General features: G+C 43.0%; 1 protein-coding gene across 1 annotated transcript in view; it reads right to left on the reverse strand.

Moving 5' to 3' along the window:
• The window catches only part of LOC135509306 (semaphorin-3E-like), a 57325-nt gene that overhangs the window by 16399 nt on the left and 18811 nt on the right, over positions 1-22115 (reverse strand). The window contains exons 2-8 of the mRNA XM_064929842.1: positions 11430-11590; positions 10687-10746; positions 10301-10420; positions 6800-6893; positions 6283-6399; positions 4298-4440; positions 1227-1341 (exon numbers count right to left, since the gene is read on the reverse strand). Coding sequence (XP_064785914.1) covers positions 1227-1341; positions 4298-4440; positions 6283-6399; positions 6800-6893; positions 10301-10420; positions 10687-10746; positions 11430-11590 — 810 coding nt within the window. The remainder of the gene's footprint in view (positions 1-1226; positions 1342-4297; positions 4441-6282; positions 6400-6799; positions 6894-10300; positions 10421-10686; positions 10747-11429; positions 11591-22115) is intronic.

The following is a 22115-nucleotide window of genomic DNA, read 5'->3' on the forward strand; positions in this document are numbered from 1 at the left end:
TTGCAACTGCACATGACAAAGATCGTACTTTTTGGAGAAATTATGATGAAACTAAATAGAACTGTTTGGCCATAATGACCATTGTTATGTTTGGAGGAAAAAGGGGGAGGCTTGCAAGCCGAAGATTACCATCCCAACCGTGAAGCACGGGGGTGGCAGCATCATGTTTCGGGGTTGCTTTGCTGCAGGAGGGACTGGTGCACTTCACAAAATCTATGGCATCATGAGGTTGGAATATTATGTGGATATATTGAAGCAACATCTCAAGACATCAGTCAGGAAGTTAAGGCTTGGTCGCAAATGGGTCTTCAAAATGGACAATGACCCCAAGCATACTTCCAAAGTTGTGGAAAAATGGCTTAAGGACAACAAAGTCAAGGTATTGGAGTGGCCATCACAAAGCCCTGACCTCAATCCAATAGAAAATATGTGGGCAGAACCGAAAGAGCGTGTGTGAGCAAGGAGGCCTTCAAACCTGAAGCAGTTACACCAGCTCTGTCAGGAGGAATGGGCCAAAATTCACCCAATATATTGTGTAAAGTGTTTGACCCAAGTTAAACAATTTAAAGGAAATGCTACCAAATACTAATTGAGTGTACATCAACTTCTGACCCACTAGGAATGAGATGAAAGAAATAAAAGCTGAAATAAATAATTCTCTCTACTATTATTCTGACATTTTACATTCATTCTTAAAATCAAGCGGTAATTCTAACAGACATAAGACAGAGAATTTTTACTAGGATTAAATGTCAGGAATTGTGTAAAGCTGAGTTTAAATGTATTTGGCTAAGGTATATGTGAACTACCGACTTCAACTGTATGTACTATTAATGTTACCACTGAAATTAACTGTATTTCATTATGCTCCTTGCATTGTAGTGTATTTACTGAAATTTAATATCTACAAATTGTGTTTAATGCCAATAAAGCAATCTGAATTTGAATTTGTGGAAAGAGAGATGGAGAGAGAGTGAGAGAAATAGAGAGAGAGAGAGGGAGAGAGAGGGGGAGGAAGGGGAGAGAGAGAAAGAGAGAGAGAGAGAGGGGGAGGAAGGGAGAGAGAGCTTCAGGGTTCCATCAAGAAAATGTACTATAGTTATATCCCCTGCCTTCACACACACACACACACACACACACACACACACACACACACACACACACACACACACACACACACACACACACACACACACACATACACATACACACACACACGTCTGTACCCAGCTCGTCAAAGTGTGTGTCGATGCCATTGGGTCCAGCCACAGAGCAGATGAGACGAGTCTTTAGGAAGGAGCTCCAACGATTCACCAACATCCTCTGACCTCCCTGATCATTCTGAAGGGAGAGGATGGAGAAAGGGAGAGGGAAGAGGTTAGAATGGGAAGGAGTCCATGCCAGCATACAGGACCTTCAGAAAGTATTCACACCCCTTGACTTTTTCCACATTTGTTATGCTACAACAGCCTGAATGCAAAATGTATCAAATTTAGATTTTTTTTTTGTCACTGGTCTACACACAATATCACATAATGTCAAAGTGGAATTATGTTTTTAAAAATGTTTAAAAAAAGCTGAAATGTCTTGAATCAATAAGTATTCAAACCCTTTGTCATGGCAAGCCTAAATACGTTTAGCAGTACACATTTGCCTAACAAGTCACATAATAACTTGCATGGTTTGTGCTTAACATGACTCCTCATATACAAATATCTGTAAGTTCCCTCAGTCGAGCGAATTTCAAACACAGATTCAACCACAAAGACCAGAGAGGTTTTCCAATGCCTCGCCTAGAAGGGCACCTATGGTAGATGAAGAAATATATATATATATCCCTGGTGAAGTTAGTAATTAGACTTTGGACGGTGTTTCAATACACCCAGTCACTACAAAGATACAGGCGTCCTTCCTAACTCATTAGAGGAAGAGGAAGGAGACCAGAGAGGTTTTCGGATTTCACCATGAGGCCAATGGTGCCTTTGAAACAGTTACAATAGGAGAAAGCTGCAATAGGAGAAAACTGAGGATGGATCAACAACATTGTAGTTACTCCACAATACTGAACTAATTGACAGAGTGAAAAAAGGAAGCCTCTACAGAAATAAAATATTCCAAAACATGCATCTTGTTTGCAACAAGGCACTAAAGTAATACTACAAAGGGTCACATTGCCTTCAGATTCAGACTCCTTGACTTTTTCCACTTATTGTCACTTTACAGCCTTATTCTAAAATGGATTAAATAAAAAATCTACACACAACATCTACACACAAAAATATATACACACAACATCTACACACACAAAAAAATCTACACACAACATCTACACACACAAAAATATATACACACAATTCCCATATAACGACAAAGGGAAAACAGGTTTTTAGAATTTTATGCTGTTTTACAGACCCTTTGCTGTGTGACTCGAAATTGACCTCAGGTGCATCCTGTTTCCATTGATCATCCTTGAGATATTTCTACAACTTGATTGAAGTCCACCTTGATTGGACATGATTTGGAAAGGCAAACACCTGTCTATATAAGGTTCCACAGTTATCAGTGCATGTCAGCACAAAAACCAAGCAATGAGGTCGAAGGAATTGTCCGTAGAGCTCAGAGACAGGATTGTGTCGAGGCATAGATATGGGGACGGGTACCAAAACATTTCTGAAGCAATGAATGTCCCCAAGAACACAGTGAAATTCATCATTCTTAAACGGAAGAAGTTTGGAACCCCCAATATTCTTCCTAGAGCTGGTCGCCTGGCCAAACTGAGCAATCGGGGGAGAAGGGCCTTGGTCAGGGAGATGACCAAGAACCCGATGTTCACTCTGACAGAGCTCTAGAGATCCTCTGTGGAGATGGGAGAACCTTCCAGTAGGACAACCATCTCTGCACCACTCCACCAATCAGGCCTTGACGGAGACAGAAGTCACTCCTCAGTAAAAGGCACATGACAGCCTGCTTGGAGTTTGACAAAAGGCACCTAAAGACTCTCAGACCATGAGAACCCATATTTTATGGTCTGATGAAACCAAGATTGGCCTGAATGCCAAGCGTGACATCTGGAGGAAACCTGGCACCATCCCTAAAGTGAAGCATGGTGGTGGCAGTATCATGCTGTGGGGATGTTCTTCAGTGGCAGGGCAACTTCAAACAGCCAAGACAATGCAGGAGTGGCTTTGAGTTAAGTCTCTGAATGTCCTTGGGTGGCCCAGCCAGAACCCGGACTTGAACCCGACCGAACATCTCTGGAGATACCTGAAAATTGTTGTGCAGCAACGCTCCCCATCCAACCTGACAGAGCTTGAGAGGATCTGCATAGAAGAATGGGAGAAATTCTCCAATTACAGTTGTGCCAAGCTTGTAGTGTCATACCCAAGAAGACATGAGGCTGTAATCGCTGCCAAAGATGCTTCAACAAAGTAAATAGTATGTACATGTGATATTTCAGTTTTTTATTTTTTATAAATGAGCAAAAGTCCAAAAATTTGATTTTGCTCTGTCATTATGGTGTATTTTGTGTTATTAATCATTTTTAGAATAACAAAATGTGGAAAATGTCAAGGGGTCTGAATACTTACCAAAGGCACAGTATGTTTGGAACAAATCCAATACAACATATTACTGAGTACAACTCTCCATATTTTCAAGCATAGTGGTGGCTGCATCGTGATATCGGTATGCTTGAAATCGTTAAGGACTGGAGAGTTTTTCAGGATAAAAAAGAAACGGAACGGAGCTAATCACAGGTGAAATCTTATAGGAAAACCTGGTTCAGTCTGCTTTTCACCCGACACCTGGAGATGAATTGACCTTTCAGCAGGACAGTAACCTAAATCATAAGGCCAAGTCTACGCTGTAGTTACTTCCAAAGAAGACATTAAATGTTTGTGAGTTGCTGAGTTACAGTTTTAACTTAAAACTGCTTGAAAATCTATGGCAAGACTTGGAAATGGTTGTCTAGTAATGGTCAGCAACCAATTTCACAGAGCATGAAGAATTTTGAAAAGAATGTAACATGCATTGACTCATGGGTGTGAATACTTATGGAAATAAGATAATTATGTATTTCATTTTCTATAAATTTACAAGAATTTCTAAAAACATGTTTTCACTTTTTCATAATGTGGTATTGGGTATGGTATTGTGTATGATTTTTTTAAATACATTTTTAATTCAGGCTGTAACAACAAAATGTGGAATAAGTGAAGGGGTATGAATACTTTGAAGGCACTGTATATGGGGATATTCTGGCATGCAGGATAAAGCAAAGCATTAGTTCCGTTCTCACCGCACAGACCCGTCCCACCCTGGTGTAAACAGCCTTGTTAACCCCCTCTGCGTCCGTCCCTCTCTCCGTGAAGAAGAAGTAGACCTTGTCATCATCCCTGTCATTGTTATCAGGAATCACAACCGACCCAATAAACTTAGGCTCTGGAGGAAAAATGACAGTTTCAGAAAGAGAAGTTGAAATTGACCATGTAATGTAATTTAGCTTTCCAGTACAAAGCTCACTGTGCTGTCCTGGAAATGTCACGCATACTTTCATTCAACTTTATTTAGGCGTGAAAGCATATACACTGAGAGTACAAAACATCAAGAACACCTGCTTTTTCCATGACATAGACTGAACAGGTTTATCCAGGTGAATGCAGTGTAGATGAAGGGGAGGAGACAGGTTAATGAAGGATTTTGAAGCCTTGAGCCAAACGAGACATGGATTGTGTATGTGTCAGAGGAGGCTGCTGAGGGGAGTACAGCTCATAACAGATAATGGAATGGAATGAAACACTTTGCAGCCATTACACTACATTCCAGCCAGGTAAGTGTGCCATTCAGAGGGTGAACTCAATATTAGGAAGGTGTTCCTATAGTTTGGTATACTCAGAGTATACTGTATAGTTTGTGAAAAAGGTACTGTTGGTATTATTATTGTAAATATATGTTTAATCCTCCTTTGTTAAGACAATGGAAAGGTCAGATGCTTTATAATCTAAATGTTGAAAGTGAGTGGGCAACGGAGAGAAACAAAATGGTGCAGTTTAAGGCCATGTGGAAGAGAGTGGTGCGGGTGCTGGAGATGGGGGTGTGAGCAGGTGGTTTCTGGGCAGGTGTGACATTGACGTTTGTATGTGTATGTTCTGTATTGTTAAAGAAAATGAAATATCATCGTTCAAAAAAATTAAATACATGTTTAAGTATTCAGTGTATCCATTTGGGAAAATTAAAAAAGTTTTAAGTTTTAAAAAGCGCTTACTTTAAGAGAACTTGTATCAACATAAGCAAATAGGAAATTCCCATGTCACAGAGATGCAATAGGGACGACACCATCATTTATGCTGTTACTGTGTCAGAATTCCGCTCACGTAATTGTTATTTGTGAAATAAGGTAAGCTATGACTTCACTGTGTTTTTGATGAACCCCCAGACTGAAATGTTAAAGGTAGGCATATGATATGTGGAATTCGCTCCGACATTACCTGGTTGCTCAAATTCTAAAATGTTCACCTAATTTCAGTTTAAAAGTGTAGAGAATCATTGCACAATCTAAACTGATGGGGAAATATTTTCAATTACCCAAAATGTCTTATTTTCAGCTGTTTGAAGCTGGTGTACAAAAGAGCAAAAATAAGTAAAAGCTCAATTTAAGGACCGGGAGAAGCATAGAAATAGCACATGTAGAACGGATCTACCACTTCTCACACCTGCTTTCAATGAGAATGAAAAATATATCAATCACACTTCTATGTGAATTTGGTTGTGTCGCCACAAAGCTACATACTGGACCTCTTCAGTATGTAGTATATAGTTATTCAGAAGTTAAACATGTTTCAGGCCTAAACGTTCATGGTTCATTTTTCATTTGTTTCCTCATTGGGGGCAGGTAGCCTAGGGGTTAGAGTGTTGGGCCAGTATCAAATGGTTGCTTGATCAAATCCCAGAGGTGACAAGGTAAAAACCTGCCATTCTGCCCCTGAACAAGGCACTTTTCCTAGGCTGTCATTGTAAGTAAAAATGTGTTCTTAACTGAGTTGCCTAGTTAAATAAAACAATTGGAAAGGCATTCATACCTATGGATGACTGCAGGTGAATGTTCATCAAAAATGCATTGACCATAATCACAGTGTACTGGTCAGAGGTTTATTTATTTTTTACATTTGATCTTGTCCTGGTGGTAAATGGAACAATCTGGAAACCTGATGAATAACTGATTAAACTAATTTCAACATATTATTATCTACATCAAACCTGATACATAAATGTCCAGCCACTGACCATTGAGCTGCTGTCTGTCGTCTCTCTCAGTGCGTGTGTAGCTCTGGTTGTTCAGTCGACACAGAGCTGCGTCATTCTCCCAGTAGTCTGTGTACAGGCCAATATACAGCTCTCCTCCTAACAAACACACAGAGAATGTGAACCAGATGTTTCACAGGAGCAAAGTTTTACACTTCTGATTTTCCACACAGACATACAATGAATTACAATATTACAATAAATAGCAAATGTGGGTGATTTTGGGAAACTATGTTTAGTTATTTATCACAATCAATACTTTATTTCCACATGGTGGCAGCATTGTGCTAAAACTAAACCTGCCTCTGAGCACTGTGCAATACTTAGTAACAGCAATTCTACTAGAGTACGAGTCTTGAAAAGGGTTAGGGTTAACGTGCCTGACTGAGACAGAGAGACAACTGGGATAAGAACATACTGTGTCATGAAACACAAAAGAAGGTAGAAAGTGAAAGATCAGAAGTGAAAATGCGTTGTATTATGTGATAGGTATTCTTACTGTCCAGGGTGGATGTAACGGGGCTGTTGTGGTCGTAGGGACATCTCCCTCTGCCGCTCTCTATACTCTGCTCCTCCAGCTCAAACTGCCTGACCTGGGGACCAAAAGGTAGCAGTAAGAACACAAACGCATGCTGACACATGCACACACAGCGATGTCCCTGAGCTTGACCTCAGCCATAGCGTGCCTGGTGCCAGAGGAAGATTCTTTGTTTTTTCTGATGGTGCTGTTGTCACAGGTCCTCTCAGACTGACAGTGGATTATATAAACTAAACTAACTCACAGCCCAAACAAACACACTCCCTTTCTCTCAGAGGACACACAAGCTACCTCCAAGTACCATCTCTCTCTCACACACTCTTGCTTCTCTCTCTCTCTCTCTCACACACTCTTGCTTCTCTCTCTTTCTCTCTCTCTCTCTCTCTCTCACACTCTTCCTTCTCTCTCTCTCTCTCTCTCTCTCTCATTTCTCAGAAGACACATAAACTAACTGCCAGTAGGCTACCATTGTCACACCCTGACCGTAGAGATCCTTTTTATTCTCTATTTTGGTTAGGTCAGGGGGTGACAAGGCTGGGTAGTCTAGTTTTTTCAACTCTATGTTGGCCTGGTATAGTTCCCAATCAGAGGCAGCTGTCTATCGTTGTCTCTGATTGGGGATCATATTTAGGCAGCCTTTTTTTCCCACTGGGTTTTTGTGGGATCTTGTTTTTCTGTAGTGCCTGTGAACACTGCATTTACTTCACATTTTATTTGTTCTGTATTGTTTTTGGTGAGTTTCATTTATTAAAACATGTGAAACTCTACGCACGCTGTGCCTTGGTCCATTTAGTCTAACAACGATCGTGACAACCATAGATTAATAAAATGTCAAATGTCAATGTTTTACCTACAGATTCCATATTACTGTATCTCATATTACTGCATTGACTGTATTTTTATTATTTAAAAACAAATGTATTATTTGTGCAGTTCTTTATTAACAGTTTTGTTATTTGTTACATGTTTATTAAAACCTAGCATTACTACAAATTTTTCTGAAATTGAGACAGATATATAGTATTGAATAAATACATTGAACAATCTCTTTAATAATTTCGATAAACAATAAAAGCTCATTTACCAACATTTCTTAAAATGGATATATATCATTTTTGAAAAAATCTAGTCATTTATGTCACTCCTTGTGTATCTCTGTGTTTCACTGTCAGGTGAATAAACAAACTCCCCTTCTCTCTCTCTCAGGAGACACAAATTGACCAGTGGATGTGTTGCGGTATTTACGGATCATTTAAGAAAGACTGCATCCTAAAGAACAGATGACGAGACTGAGCCAAACCAGCAGCATGTCCTTCTGAATGTGTTCATACATTTATTAGGTTCACCACCCCATTCACAAAAATGGTTTGTTCCTGCAGACAGTGAGTCACGTGGCCGTGGTTTGCTATATAAAGCAGGGAGACAGGCATCCAGTTACTGTTCGCTCAAACGTTAGAATGGGCAAAACGAGTGACCTAAGCAAAAAACATCCAGTCATTGGCAGTCCTGTGGGCAAAAACAGCTTGTTGATGAGATGTCAAAGGAGAATGGCAAAAAGTACAACAATGGTGTGCAGAACGGCATCTTGGAACTCACAACTCGTTGGTCCTTGTCACAGATGGGCTATTTCAGCAAACGACCACTCCACACCGGGTATCCATAGCCGCAGGAACTAGGGGTGCTCAGGGTGCTGCAGCACCCCCTGTAAAATCATAATTATAAATTGTGATTTTCTTCACTCCAATTCCCATACCACTTGTAACGGATCTCGTCCTCCACTTCTGAGGAGGAGTAGCGAGAAGGATCGGAGGACCAATGCGCAGCGTGGTAAGTGTCCATAATGTTAAATCAAATACAACAGAACACTGGAACAAAACAATAAACGTGAATAAACGAAACAGTCCTGTGTGGTAACAAACACTGACACGGAAGACAAACACCCAAAACTCAAAAGTGAAACCAGGCTACCTAAGTTTGATTCTCAATCAGGGACAACAATTGACAGCTGCCTCTGATTGAGAACCATACTAGGCAAACACAGAAATCCCAAATTATAGAAAAACGAACATAGAAAACCCACCCAACTCACACCCTGACCATACTAAAACAAAGACATAACAAAGGAACTAAGGTCAGAACGTGACAGTACCCCCACCCCCCCAAAGGTGCGGACTCCGGCCACAAAACCTAAACCCATAGGGGAGGGTCTGGGTGGGTGTCTATGTTCGTTTTTCTATAATTTGGGATTTCTGTGTTCTGTGTTTACATCCCTGTTAGTGAGCATTTTTTCTTTGCCAAGATAATCCATCCACCTGACAGGTATGGCATATCAAGAAAATGATTAAACAGCATGATCATTACACAGATGCACCTTGTGCTGGGTACAATAAAGAGCCACTCTAAAATGTGCAGTTTTGTGACACAACACAATGCCACAGATGTCTGAAGTTTTCTCTGCCACAAGCCGTCTACAACGGAGTTTTAGAGAATTTGGCAGTACATCCAACCTTCCTCACAACCGCAGACCAATTGTATGGCGTTGTGTAGGCGACCGGCTTGATGATGTCTACATTGTGAACAGACTGCCCCGTGGTGGCGGTGGAGTTGTGGTATGGGCAGGCATAAGCTATGGACAACGAACACAATTGCATTTTATCGATGGCAATTTGAATGCACAGAGATATTGAGACGAGATCCTGAGGCCCATTGTGAGGCCCATTGTTTTAATGTGTCTGTGACCAACAGATGCATTTCTGTATTCCCAGTCATTTGAAATCCATAGATTAGGGCCTAATAAAATCATTTAAATTGAGTAATTTGCTTATATGAACTGTTACTCAGTAAAATCTTTGAAATTGTTGCATGTTGCATTTATATTTTTGTTAACCAATAGAGTTAACCAATAGCTACCTGGACTATCTGCATTGACCCTTTTTGCACTCATCACATACACTGCTGTTACTTTTTATTATTATTCCTGTTGCCTAGGCACTTTATCCCTACGTATATGTACATATCTACACCAATGACCACGTGTCCCTGCACATCGACATGGTACTGCTGCCCCGTGTATGGCGCCAAGTTATCATTACTCATTTTGTATTGTTCTTTGTATTATTCATTTCCTGTTGTTCTATTTTTTCTTTCTCTCTGCATTGTTGGGAAGGGCCTATAAGTAAGCATTTCACTGTTAGTCTACACCTGTTGTTTACGAAGCATGTAACAAATACAATTTGATTTTAGTCAGAATTTTGCGTGTGCAAGAATGTTTTCTTGGCACACGTTAGGTCCCTTAATACCAATTGAGCAACATTTCCATGCCCTGAAGAATTCAGGCTGTTCTGTAGGCAAAGGGGGTGCCACCCAGTACTCGATGTGTGTACCTAATAAACTGACCATTGAGTGTATATCAGCCCCAATGGTAACTCCAAGTCAACAAACAACCCTCCCAACCCTGCTCACCTGTCCTATGTGTCCCACCCTGATTTTGGCACAGTGAGGATTAAATGCTCCTGTTCCACAGGCCAACAGGTGGGTGGTGTTATACCGATGCAGCACCTTGATGTAGTTAGCACACTCTGGCTGTAGGGAGAGAGAGAGGGCGGAGGGATGGAGGAAGGTAGAGGGGAGCAGGGAGGGAGGGAGGGAGGGAGGGCAGAGGGATGGAGGAAGGTAGAGGGGAGCAGGGAGGGAGGGAGGGAGGGAGGGATGGAGGGAGGGAGGGAGGGACAAGCAGGATGGAGGAAGGGAGAGTGGTTAGGTATGTATTTGAAGGGTAAACTATGACACATTACATTTTTGAATAAATTACGGAGTGCTACAAACGTAGAATGATCAGATGATGTTACCTTCTCTCTGCCTTTCATCAGACAATCTTCTACCTGCGACACAGAGCTGGCCCAGTCGATCTGGGGAGAAATGACAATACATAACACACCAACACATGCATATCCACATGCACATGCACACACAGTCACACATACACAATGCATGTCTGTTTGACTGGTGTGCATCATAACATGTTGTGTCATGTATGTCCCTCTCTATCATCATTAAAGATACTATATGATCAGTGATAAAAGATACACATTTATTTACAATAATAATAATCTCGATTACCTAATAATAATGACTCAGTAGGAAATGGACAATTATAAACACATTATTTTCTCTACATTACAGATATGTTCCGTAGTCAGTTATCCTGCCCTTTATGTCATTGTTTAACGTAATTAAACATAATTAAAGTTAATAACACCTTATTATAACACACTCAACTATTACTTCAACCACCTCGAGGAAACAGTTGGATCTGAAAGCCATTATTACATGTATATAGGGCTGGAGAAGTACTGGTAATACGGAGTAATACGGAGACAATACCACCGAGCCTATCAGAGGTTAAGGGCATGGCATATGGCAGCATCTGTGTCCAACTCTGTGCTCTTTATGGAAAGACTCCTTGGTAATATAATGAAGATGCACAAACACATGCACTCTGTTTAGGTAACCTAATGACTTTGAGGGGTAAGAGTTCAAGTCCCCTCCACACACGAACAGACAGACTGACAGACAGACAGGCCTACAGTACCTCTCTGTGTTGGTGGTTAACTCTCTCCAGGCTGAGGGAGTACAGGATGTTTTTAGCCCCTACGTACAGCCTTTCATGGGCCTCGTCCAACAGCATGGTCTGGGGCTGCAGGGAGGGACCTGGTCCCTGAAACACCCACGTCCTGTTCAGATCCCATAACTCTGCACAGGGAGAGAGAAGAAAGAGAGAGTAAGAGACAGAGAGAGTAAGAGAGTAAGAGAGAGAGAGAGAGAGAGAGAGTAAGAGAGAGAGAGAGAGAGAGACTATTACAAGTCTATAGGCCAAGCTTTCAGAACAAGCTTTCAAAGTTACACAACTAGTAGAATACAGTGGTGCCCACATGATCGAAGGCTTGCAAAATGTGAAAAATGTAACTACTTTATATCAGAAATCTGCACTTCGTGTAATAGCATACCTTCAAGCACTTTAACCAACATTATGTAAAAGAAGAGTTTCTGTGATGAATGTACATTTTTTCACTGGCTGTTTAGCATCAGCATAACAAATCGCACACCCGAAAGTGCTTTGTCCGTGTGTGTGTGTGTGTGTGTGTGTGTGTGTGTGTGTGTGTGTGTGTGTGTGTGTGTGTGTGCGTGCATGTGTTTTAAAGCTGAGCAATTACCCTGTCATATAGATTCCTAAAAGCTGCCACAAATCCAACACTGTCTTGTACATGGTTCAAATGTTGTTGTATCATATGTTATGAACTTGAAGATACTAATCAGGAAGAACACTAGTCACATCCCAAAGCTTCTCCCAGAAGAGCATTGGTAAGAACTCGGATGTAATGCCTGGGAAAGATGTTGTGATTGCTGAATGGGATATTTGATACTCACAGCCAAGCCTATCAGCTGTCTCGAGGGGAGGAAGTCATTTTATCAGACAGGAAACGGAACTGTTGTCTTTATCTGACCTTGGGTAGCGGTTGCCCTTAGGCACCGATCTAGGATCAGCTTACAGTCCTCAAATCCTAACTTGAACCATTGGGAGAATAATTTACAACGGGCCTTAGATCAGTTTCTAGGGGGGACTTCTTCCTTCTGCCTTTAAGTTTTATTTATCCTATTGTGTCACTAGACCGTGATTTTGATTAGAAGGGTGAAGTTTAATATTGACTGACACACACACACACACACACACACACACACACACACACACACACACACACACACACACACACACACACACACACACACACATTCACATATTTTCCCTCTAATCAAACCTGTCAGGTCTGCCTTCGATCATGTCTACAGCTCTGGAGCCCAGGTCTGGGGGGGAAGGACCAGAGCCAGGGGCTACAGCCCCAGCGAGGGTCACTTCCTGTGGGCTGTGGTGGGTTGCATGCCCTGGGCCCTAGAGCACGACTGGATGTCCTTGTGGACAATGAGACAGAGTCTGGAGTGTGTTAGGAAACCCCCTAAAGCTTCGTAGCGTCATGCAGAGCAGTCCAGGACACGGGTGGTTTATATGATCAAATGAGACTCTCTATTTGTATTCCTCCCTTTCCCAAATTGGAGCTGCCATTTTTTCTTGCCCAGAAGAGAGGAGAATATTCCTGGCTACCATAACCATCACCTCCCCCTACCTGTCTCCTCAGACGGAACTTCTCTGGAGTTATATGTCAAGATTTAAGTAACTGCCAGTGTTTCAGGAGGGGGGGTTCTGTGATTTGTTATTTCAGCATCTGTGTTTTTAGTAGCATTACATCTACTACAGTATTAGATGTCTCGGTAGAGACCAATAGATTCGGTTTATTTTTCTGGTTTTAGATTTCTCTGGTAGATCCATTCTGTTTGTTTTGCTAGCATTAGAGATCTGTGTGGAAGAAACAGAGTGAAGGTTTGTTTAAAGAGGTATTAGATCTCTAGGTGCTGTTAGGATTGAGATTAGTCTGATTGTTTTGGTAGCGTCATTGATCTCAAACAGTGTGTGTGTATGTGTTTAAAAAATAAAAAATTGCCGTTAGATCTCTATGGTGTAGACAGAGGGGATATGGTGGTGCTGATATGCCAGTGCCCAGACACGCTTCCTGTAATGATCTAAACCAGACAGTTACAGCTCTTAAAAGGCATGCAACTAGCACGCATTCAAGCACACACGCACACATACACTCTGCACTCACACATACACACATACACCTGCACGCACACACAGACACACAGATGCGTGCAGGCACACGTGGCACGCCAACACACATACGTGGCGCTCACACACAAGTGGGGCACACTCACACACCTCCAGATGTAACACACTATGGAATGTGTAATGCTTCAGCTGACGATAACAAGGACAGATGTGTAGTGGAGCAGGAGGGAGTTTGTCATCCACTGAGGGAATGATGGGTACTGAATGGATAAGTTAACATTCACTGAGGGAATGATGGGAACTGCATGGATAAGTTAACATTCACTGAGGGAATGATGGGAACTGCATGGATAAGTTAACATTCACTGAGGGAATGATGGGAACTGAATGGGATAAGTTAACATCCACTGAGGGAATGATGGGAACTGCATGGATAAGTTAACATCCACTGAGGGAATGATGGGAACTGAATGGATAAGTTAACATTCACTGAGGGAATAATGGGAACTGAATGGGATAAGTTAACATCCACTGAGGGAATGATGGGAACTGAATGGATAAGTTAACATCCACTGAGGGAATGATGGGAACTGAATGGATAAGTTAACATCCACTGAGGGAATAATGGGAACTGAATTGGATAAGTTAACATTCACTGATGGAATGATGGGAACTGAATGGGATAAGTTAACATCCACTGAGGGAATGATGGGAACTGAATGGGATAAATTAACATTCACTGAGGGAATGATGGGAACTGAATGGGATAAGTTAACATTCACTGAGGGAATGATGGGAACTGAATGGGATAAGTTAACATTCACTGAGGGAATGATGGGAACTGAATGGGATAGGTTAACATTCACTGAGGGAATAATGGGAACTGAATGGGATAGGTTAACATTCACTGAGGGAAGGAATGGGAACTGAATGGGACAAGTTAACATCCACTGAGGGAATGATGGGAACTGAATGGATACGTTGACATCCACTGAGGGAATGATGGGAACTGAATGGGATAGGTTAAAATCCACTGAGGGAATGATGGGAAACGAATGGGATAGGTTAACATCCACTGAGGGAATGATGTGAACTGAATGGGATAAGTTAACATCCACTGAGGGAATGATGGGAACTGAATGGATAAGTTAACATCCACTGAGGGAATGATGGGAACTGAATGGATACGTTGACATCCACTGAGGGAATGATGGGAACTGAATGGGATAGGTTAAAATTCACTGAGGGAATGATGGGAAACGAATGGGACAAGTTAACATCCACTGAGGGAATGATGGGAACTGAATGGATACGTTGACATCCACTGAGGGAATGATGGGAACTGAATGGGATAGGTTAAAATTCACTGAGGGAATGATGGGAACCGAATGGGACAAGTTAACATCCACTGAGGGAATGATGGGAACTGAATGGATAAGTTAACATCCACTGATGGAATGATGGGAACTGAATGGGATAAGTTAACATTCACTGATGGAATGATGGGAACTGAATGGATAAGTTAACATCCACTGAGGGAATGATGGGAACTGAATGGGATAAGTTAACATTCACTGAGGGAATGATGGGAACTGAATGGGATAAGTTAACATTCACTGAGGGAATTATGGGAACTGCATGGGATAGGTTAACATTCACAGAGGGAATGATGGGAACTGAATGGTATAATTAACATCCACTCAGGGAATGATGGCAACTGAATGGGATAAGTTAACATTCACTGATGGAATGATGGGAACTGAATGGATAAGTTAACATCCACTGAGGGAATGATGGGAACTGAATGGGATGAGTTAACATTCACTGAGGGAATGATGGGAACTGAATGGGATAGGTTAACATTCACTGTGGGAATGATGGGAACTGAATGGGATAGGTTAACATTCACTGAGGGAATGATGGGAACTGAATGGGATAATTAACATCCACTGAGGGAATGATGGGAACTGAATGGGATAATTAACATCCACTGAGGGAATGGTGGGAACTGAATGGGATAGGTTAACATTCACTGAGAGAAGGAATGGGAACTGAATGGGACAAGTTAACATCCCCTGGGGGAATGATGGGAACTGATTGCATAAGTTAACATCTGCTGAGGGAATGATGGGAACTGAATTGGATAAGTTAACATTCACTGAGGGAATGATGGGAACTGAATGGGATAGGTTAACATTCACTGAGGGAATGATGGGAACTGAATGGGATAGGTTAACATTCACTGAGGGAATGATGGGAACTGAATGGGATAATTAACATCCACTGGATCAAAAACAGTGTTGTTGGTGATGATGATAAGGATAAAGGTGATAAATTCTGATAACAAAAATTATAATGGTGATGAATTGTGTTGATGATGATGTGATGATAATGATAATGAACTGACAGGACTTGACTTGAGTGAATTAAATATGAAGAGTGTATTTCCAAAATGGTATAACCACCGATTTTTCACATTTGGGTTTTTTCAACAGAAATTATGGCTTACGGGTACCTTCATGTGTGTCTCAAATACTACAGCCTTTTCATTCATAGATTTTAAATGTGCATGCTATATATCCATTGTTTAGCTGGAATGGAAAGTTTGTGTCCTTTATATTTGACTGTGATATGTGGTTGTCTTACCAAGCCATCTTAAAATGAATGCACTTACTGTAAGTCACTCTAGATAATAGCATCTGATAAATGACTAAAATGTAAAATGTAAATGTTTTACATACAGATCTCATATTAGATACTTTTTCTAAACTCATAACACAGCAACACACCTACATCACACAATTAGCCAAATCGTTAATTTTATGCTCAAAACCACATTTTGTTCATTAATACCAACTCTACATTTCAACATACAAAAAAACTTTCCTTCCTTACTCTAACTCCATCCAAACACAGTAAACCCCTCAATATCTAATCATTCTGTCATAACACTAGCACATGCTTTCTATTTAAGAGGAACATATAGTCAATTATAGCACAACGACTTTCAAAATACTAACAGTTGATCGCGTTACAAAAACTGCATTACTTTTCATGTTTCAGTTCTACCTGCAGACAATAGATTAAATTAAATTCATTGTTTTTTATAATTAAGTTTCCTTTTACTGTAAACCACTAAATTTGTTGGTTGATGTCGAATGTGTGCATTTTTGGCAACATACTATCTAAAAGTGAATGAGTCATCTTTACTTTATAGAATGTACAGAATGTACAGTAGAAACAAATAGTCAGTGACAGAATTGCTGCAGTAAAAGCTTTATTAGCAACATGAAATTGCTGCCAGTGATCAACAACACATCCAACACACATGGCCTTTGGTTCAACAACACATCCAACACACATGGCCTTTGGTTCAACAACACATCCAACATACATGGCCTTTGGTTCCCTAATGTGTAAAAATAAAACACATTTCCGGTTAAAAAGGGACTGAAGGGATCAAACAGTAAAATGCCCAGTCGCGTTCTAATCTATACCATCTTCAGCATTTGGCTACATGTTCTCGTCCCCATCACATCTTATGTCGTCTCTCGCTAAGCACCTTGTATAGAAACGCTTGTCATGCCTTATCCACCCCTGGCAGTCTTCAGCTGAGATGTCTCTGCAGCCAGCATCCACTGCATCCAGAAGGGACATTTGGTCATGTTGCCGATGTTCATACACTTTCCACCTCCAGGAAGAAAAAAAATGAGGAAAGGCGAGTAAGGGGGGAGGAAAGGCGAGTAAGGGGGGAGGAAAGGCGAGTAAGGGGGGAGGAAAGGCGAGTAAGGGGGGAGGAAAGGCGAGTACAGGGGGAGGAAAAGGCGAGTAAGGGGGGAGGAAAGGCGAGTAAGGGGGAGGAAAGGCGAGTAAGTAAGGGGGAGGAAAGGCGAGTAAGGGGGGGAGGAAAGGGGGCGAGTAAGGGGGAGGAAAGGCGAGTAAGGGGGAGGAAAGGCGAGTAAGGGGGGAGGAAAGGCGAGTAAGGGGGGAGGAAAGGCGAGTAAGGGGGGAGGAAAGGCGAGTAAGGGGGGAGGAAAGGCGAGTAAGGGGGGAGGAAAGGCGAGTAAGGGGGGAGGAAAAGGGAAACCATTCCTAGATGGGCTGCAAACCAGTTTGTGATTGCATGTGAATGATGGAATGCTACATTGTCCCATGCAATCACAAATGTCTTCATGTTTCCTCCCAGCTGTTCCCTTTCTGCTTCTGGCACCAGTTGTTGGTGGAGGCCATCTAAAAACAAAAGAAGGCGCTCAGTGTTGTAGGGACCAATCCGGACCAAACCAGCACTCCAGAATGCAGTACACATTGTAATATTTGCTCCTCTCAGACCCGGCACATCAACATTGGCCCTTTTCCCAATGACGTTTCTTCCACGGCCTTTTTTTGCCAGGTTAAACCCTTCCTCGGCTACATCAATTATTTCATGTGGGTTCTGATTCTCCTCCAACTCCATGACTCTCTGAAAGAAATCACAAGACAATATGTGTAAATGCTTTTCAGTATGTCCTACTGTATGTACTGTAACCCATGTTTACATGTAGAGGAGCATAGTGTAAAACTCACTATAGGAACAAGACATATACGATAGACCATACCTGGACATACTGGTGCCGGAGTTCCCTGACCTGCTCACTGTTCCTTTCAAAAGGAACTGTGTACAACTGTTCATTCAGAGTCCAAGCCATGGTAGTCAGGCTGATGCTTTCCACACTGTGAAATACCAGGTTGTCCTCTACAATTCTGCAATGGCCAATCCTACAACGGCATGCTCTTGGTTTTCACTGAGGAGCTTTCCTCTTCCCCCAGATAGAGGAAGACGTTGCGTCCTTTAGAGCAACAAATACAACATATGTATTTGCATTGGGACTGGTGGCCTACAGTTACTGTGGGACATAGCAACAGCAATGATAGAAGAAGCCCTTGTGAAATGTGTTACTTACCTATTGGTTTGTTGAAAAGTCCGGATAATAGAAGCCATGGTTGACCGTCTATGATTAGGCTGGACTCTTTGACCAGCCTCTCTCAGTGATAGAACATGGTTTATCACATGGTCTATGATGGTAGCTGTTATTTCAGTGACAACAGCGCTTACGCTCCTTTGAACACCACCATGCAATCTTACTCCTCTCCCCCTAACTCTCCCTCTCCTTTGTCCTGGTGCAGCTACTCCTCTCCTTGGTCTAACTACTCCTCTGCCTGGTCCAACTACTCCTCTTCCAGGTCAAACTATTCCTCTACCTGGTCCAGCTACTCCTCTCCCTTGTCCAACTACTCCTCTCCCTTGTCCAGACATAATTTGTAATTTTATGCTCCTCTGTGTTGTTCTGTATCCACATCGAACAGAATCAATCCAAAGAGTCTCCTTTTTACTGTGTGTGTCCATGTAATTGAAAGAACCTCAACACCTGGCTATGTCTCCGATTGAGATTGGAGCTGTGGTTTTTCTATTTTAAACAACTTACAGTAAATCAGCTATTTCTCAATGTTTCAATGGGCTGTTCATTCAAAAATGTTTGTCAGCTGTTTCAATATAGCTTTTGAGCTGCTGTTGTTGCAGAAGTGGAGGCGTTATACTATATTTAAGGTTTTGAACATTAGGTCTTCATTTCTGGCAAGCATATGTAAATAAGATAAGAAAGATCCATAATTTTGGTGTTGGGTATGTCAGGATTTGGCCAGGGTTGTTCCGGGTTTTGGTCACTAGATGCCCCCATTGTGCTTTTTGACCTTATGTTTTTTCCCTTGTTCCCCATTATTATTTGCACCTGTGCCTCGTTTCCCCTGATTGTATTTTAACCCTTAGTTTCCCTCAGTTCTGTGCTCTGTGTTTGTATGTTAGCACCCAGCCCTAGTGTTCTGTGTTTTCTTGTCGATTCCGGTGGATGCTCTTGTGGAATTCTGTTTTTGTTTTTGAGTATCTCTTGAGGCTTTTTTGTGCTATTCCTACCACCTTTTGGATTTGCCATTTTTGTATTGAAGGACTTCTCCTTTTTACTTTATTAAATACACCGTCTTAAGTACTGCTATGTCTGCCTCATCTTCTGGGTTCTGCTGACTATTCGTGGCTCAGTTGGTTAAGTGACTGTTTCTCACTCCGGAGACCCAGGTTCGTAACCGGGTCCTGACAGAAACACAGAGCCATAAATGAACCCAGAGGCAGCCAGTTCCCAGGACCTTTTTGCCATGCTGTCCCACCACCAGGAGACTGTCCAACGCCACGAAGCCGCCCTGGTTCAGCAAGAGGCCTTAATGGCTAGACATTCTCATCTTCTGTCGGAGATGCTGACTTCCATTAAGCAAATATCTGATCGTCTTACCCCGGCAACAGTTCCCGTCCCAGTACCTCAGATTCACGTACCCATGGCAGTTAACCCCCTGGCTGAACCTCGTCTTCCACCTCCCCAACGGTTCTCAGGTGATCCAAGTGCTTGTAAAGGGTTTCTCACCCAATGTTCTCTCTCCTTTGAGCTACAACCCTCGTCGTTTCCCACCGACCGGTCTAAGAACGCTTATATCATCACCCTGCTGTCGGAAAAAGCCCTGGCCTGGGCTACTGCTGTGTGGGATGCCCATAGTTCCTGCTGTGCCAGCTACTCTGCCTTTGCTGAGGAATTCAAACGAGTGTTTCAAGGCCCAAGCAGTGGTTCTGACTCAGCCAAACAGCTCCTGACTCTCCACCAAGGTTGGCGCAGCGTGACGGACTATGCCATCCAGTTCCGCACGGTGGCAGCAGCAAGTGGCTGGAACAACGAGGCGCTCACGGTGTGCTTTCTGAAAGGCCTTTCCGACATTATCCGAGATGAACTGGCCACTCGGGAACCACCGGACAATCTCGAGTCCCTGATCAAGTTGGCCTCACGCATTGACCAGCGTCTGAGAGAGAGAGAACTCAACAATAGACCTCTAGCCCCTATCAGTCCCAGCTCCGAGTCCCCACCTTTATCCTCGCTGGCTCCATCGGAACCCATGCAGATTGGACGCATCTCCCAGGCTGAGAGAGACCGCCGGATGAGGGAGCGACGCTGTCTATATTGCGGCAAACCGGGCCATTTCCGTTCCACGTGTCCCGGGCTCCAGGGAAACGCTCTGTCCCGTACAGACCGGGGGGAACTGTAACGGGAAACATAACCTCCTCCCATCCGTCCAACTCCCGTCTGCTCATTCCAGTCACCCTCTCCTGGGACAACCACAAGCTTCACCTTCAAGCCTTGGTAGACTCTAGAGCCGCAGGTAACTTCATGGATGGTGTCTGGGCGAAGGAGAATGGCGTTCCCTCTGAACCTCTAAGTGAACCCATAAGGGTCACTACATTGGATGGAAGCCCTTTGGGATCTGGACTTGTCACTCATGTCACTACCTCCTTGCGACTTTCAGTTTCACAACACCAGGAATTGATGAACTTCCATTTGATCTCCTGTTCCGAGTTCCCTCTCGTCCTTGGATACCCCTGGCTTCACAGCCATAACCCTCACATCGACTGGTCTGTGGGCACTATCAAGCAGTGGGGTCCTACGTGCCAAGCTACTTGTATTTTCCAGAATTCCCGAGTTCTACTCCCGAGTCTTTAGAATCCATCGACCTGACCCGAGTTCCCGAGTGTTACCATGACCTCAAACTGGTGTTTAGCAAACAGAGGGCCACCATGCTACCACCCCATAGACCTTACGATTGCCCCATCGACCTGTTTCCGGGCACTTGCCCCCAGGGGTCGGATCTTTTCCCTATCTCCACCCGAACGAGCTGCTATGGATACCTACATCAAGGACGCTCTGGAAGCAGGCCTCATGCGTCCATCCACCTCCCCGGCGGGAGCAGGGTTTTTCTTTGTGGCCAAGAAAGACGGTGGATTACGTCCTTGCATCGACTACCGGGGACTCAATGCCATAACCGTCCGTAACCGTTACCCGCTACCCCTTATGGCCACAGCCTTCGAGCTGCTCCAGGAAGCAGTTGTTTTCACTAAGCTTGACCTGCGGAACGCATACCATCTTGTGCGGATCAGACCTGGTGACGAGTGGAAGACCGCTTTCAACACGCCTACTGGTCACTATGAATACTTGGTGATGCCCTTCGGCATGACCAACGCCCCAGCGGTGTTCCAAGCGCTCATAAACGATGTGCTTAGGGATATGCTTAACATATTTGTGTTCGTTTACTTGGATGACATCCTCATCTTTTCGAGCTCCCTTCAAGAACACACTAAGCATGTCAGACAAGTACTCAAACGCCTCCTGGACAGCCATCTGTACGTTAAGCCGGAAAAATGTGAATTCCATTCATCCCGAGTACAATTCCTGGGATTTGTAGTGGAACCCGGTCGAGTCCAAATGGACCCCAGGAAGGTAGGGGCGGTAGCGGATTGGCCCACCCCCAAATCCGTTAAGGAAGTTCAGCGTTTCCTGGGCTTCACAAACTTTTACCGCAAGTTCATCAAGAACTTCAGCTTGGTGGCAGCCCCTCTCTCAGCTTTAACCAAGGGTGGCAATGCAAGGTTTTTGTGGGGAAGAGAAGCTGAGACGGCCTTCCAAGGACTCAAGCAGCGCGTTCTCTCTGCTCCCATCCTGATACTACCGACTACGGATGAACCATTTGTGGTGG

Source organism: Oncorhynchus masou, chromosome 22, assembly GCF_036934945.1.
Source record: "Oncorhynchus masou masou isolate Uvic2021 chromosome 22, UVic_Omas_1.1, whole genome shotgun sequence".
Classification (NCBI taxonomy): Eukaryota; Metazoa; Chordata; class Actinopteri; order Salmoniformes; family Salmonidae; genus Oncorhynchus; species Oncorhynchus masou.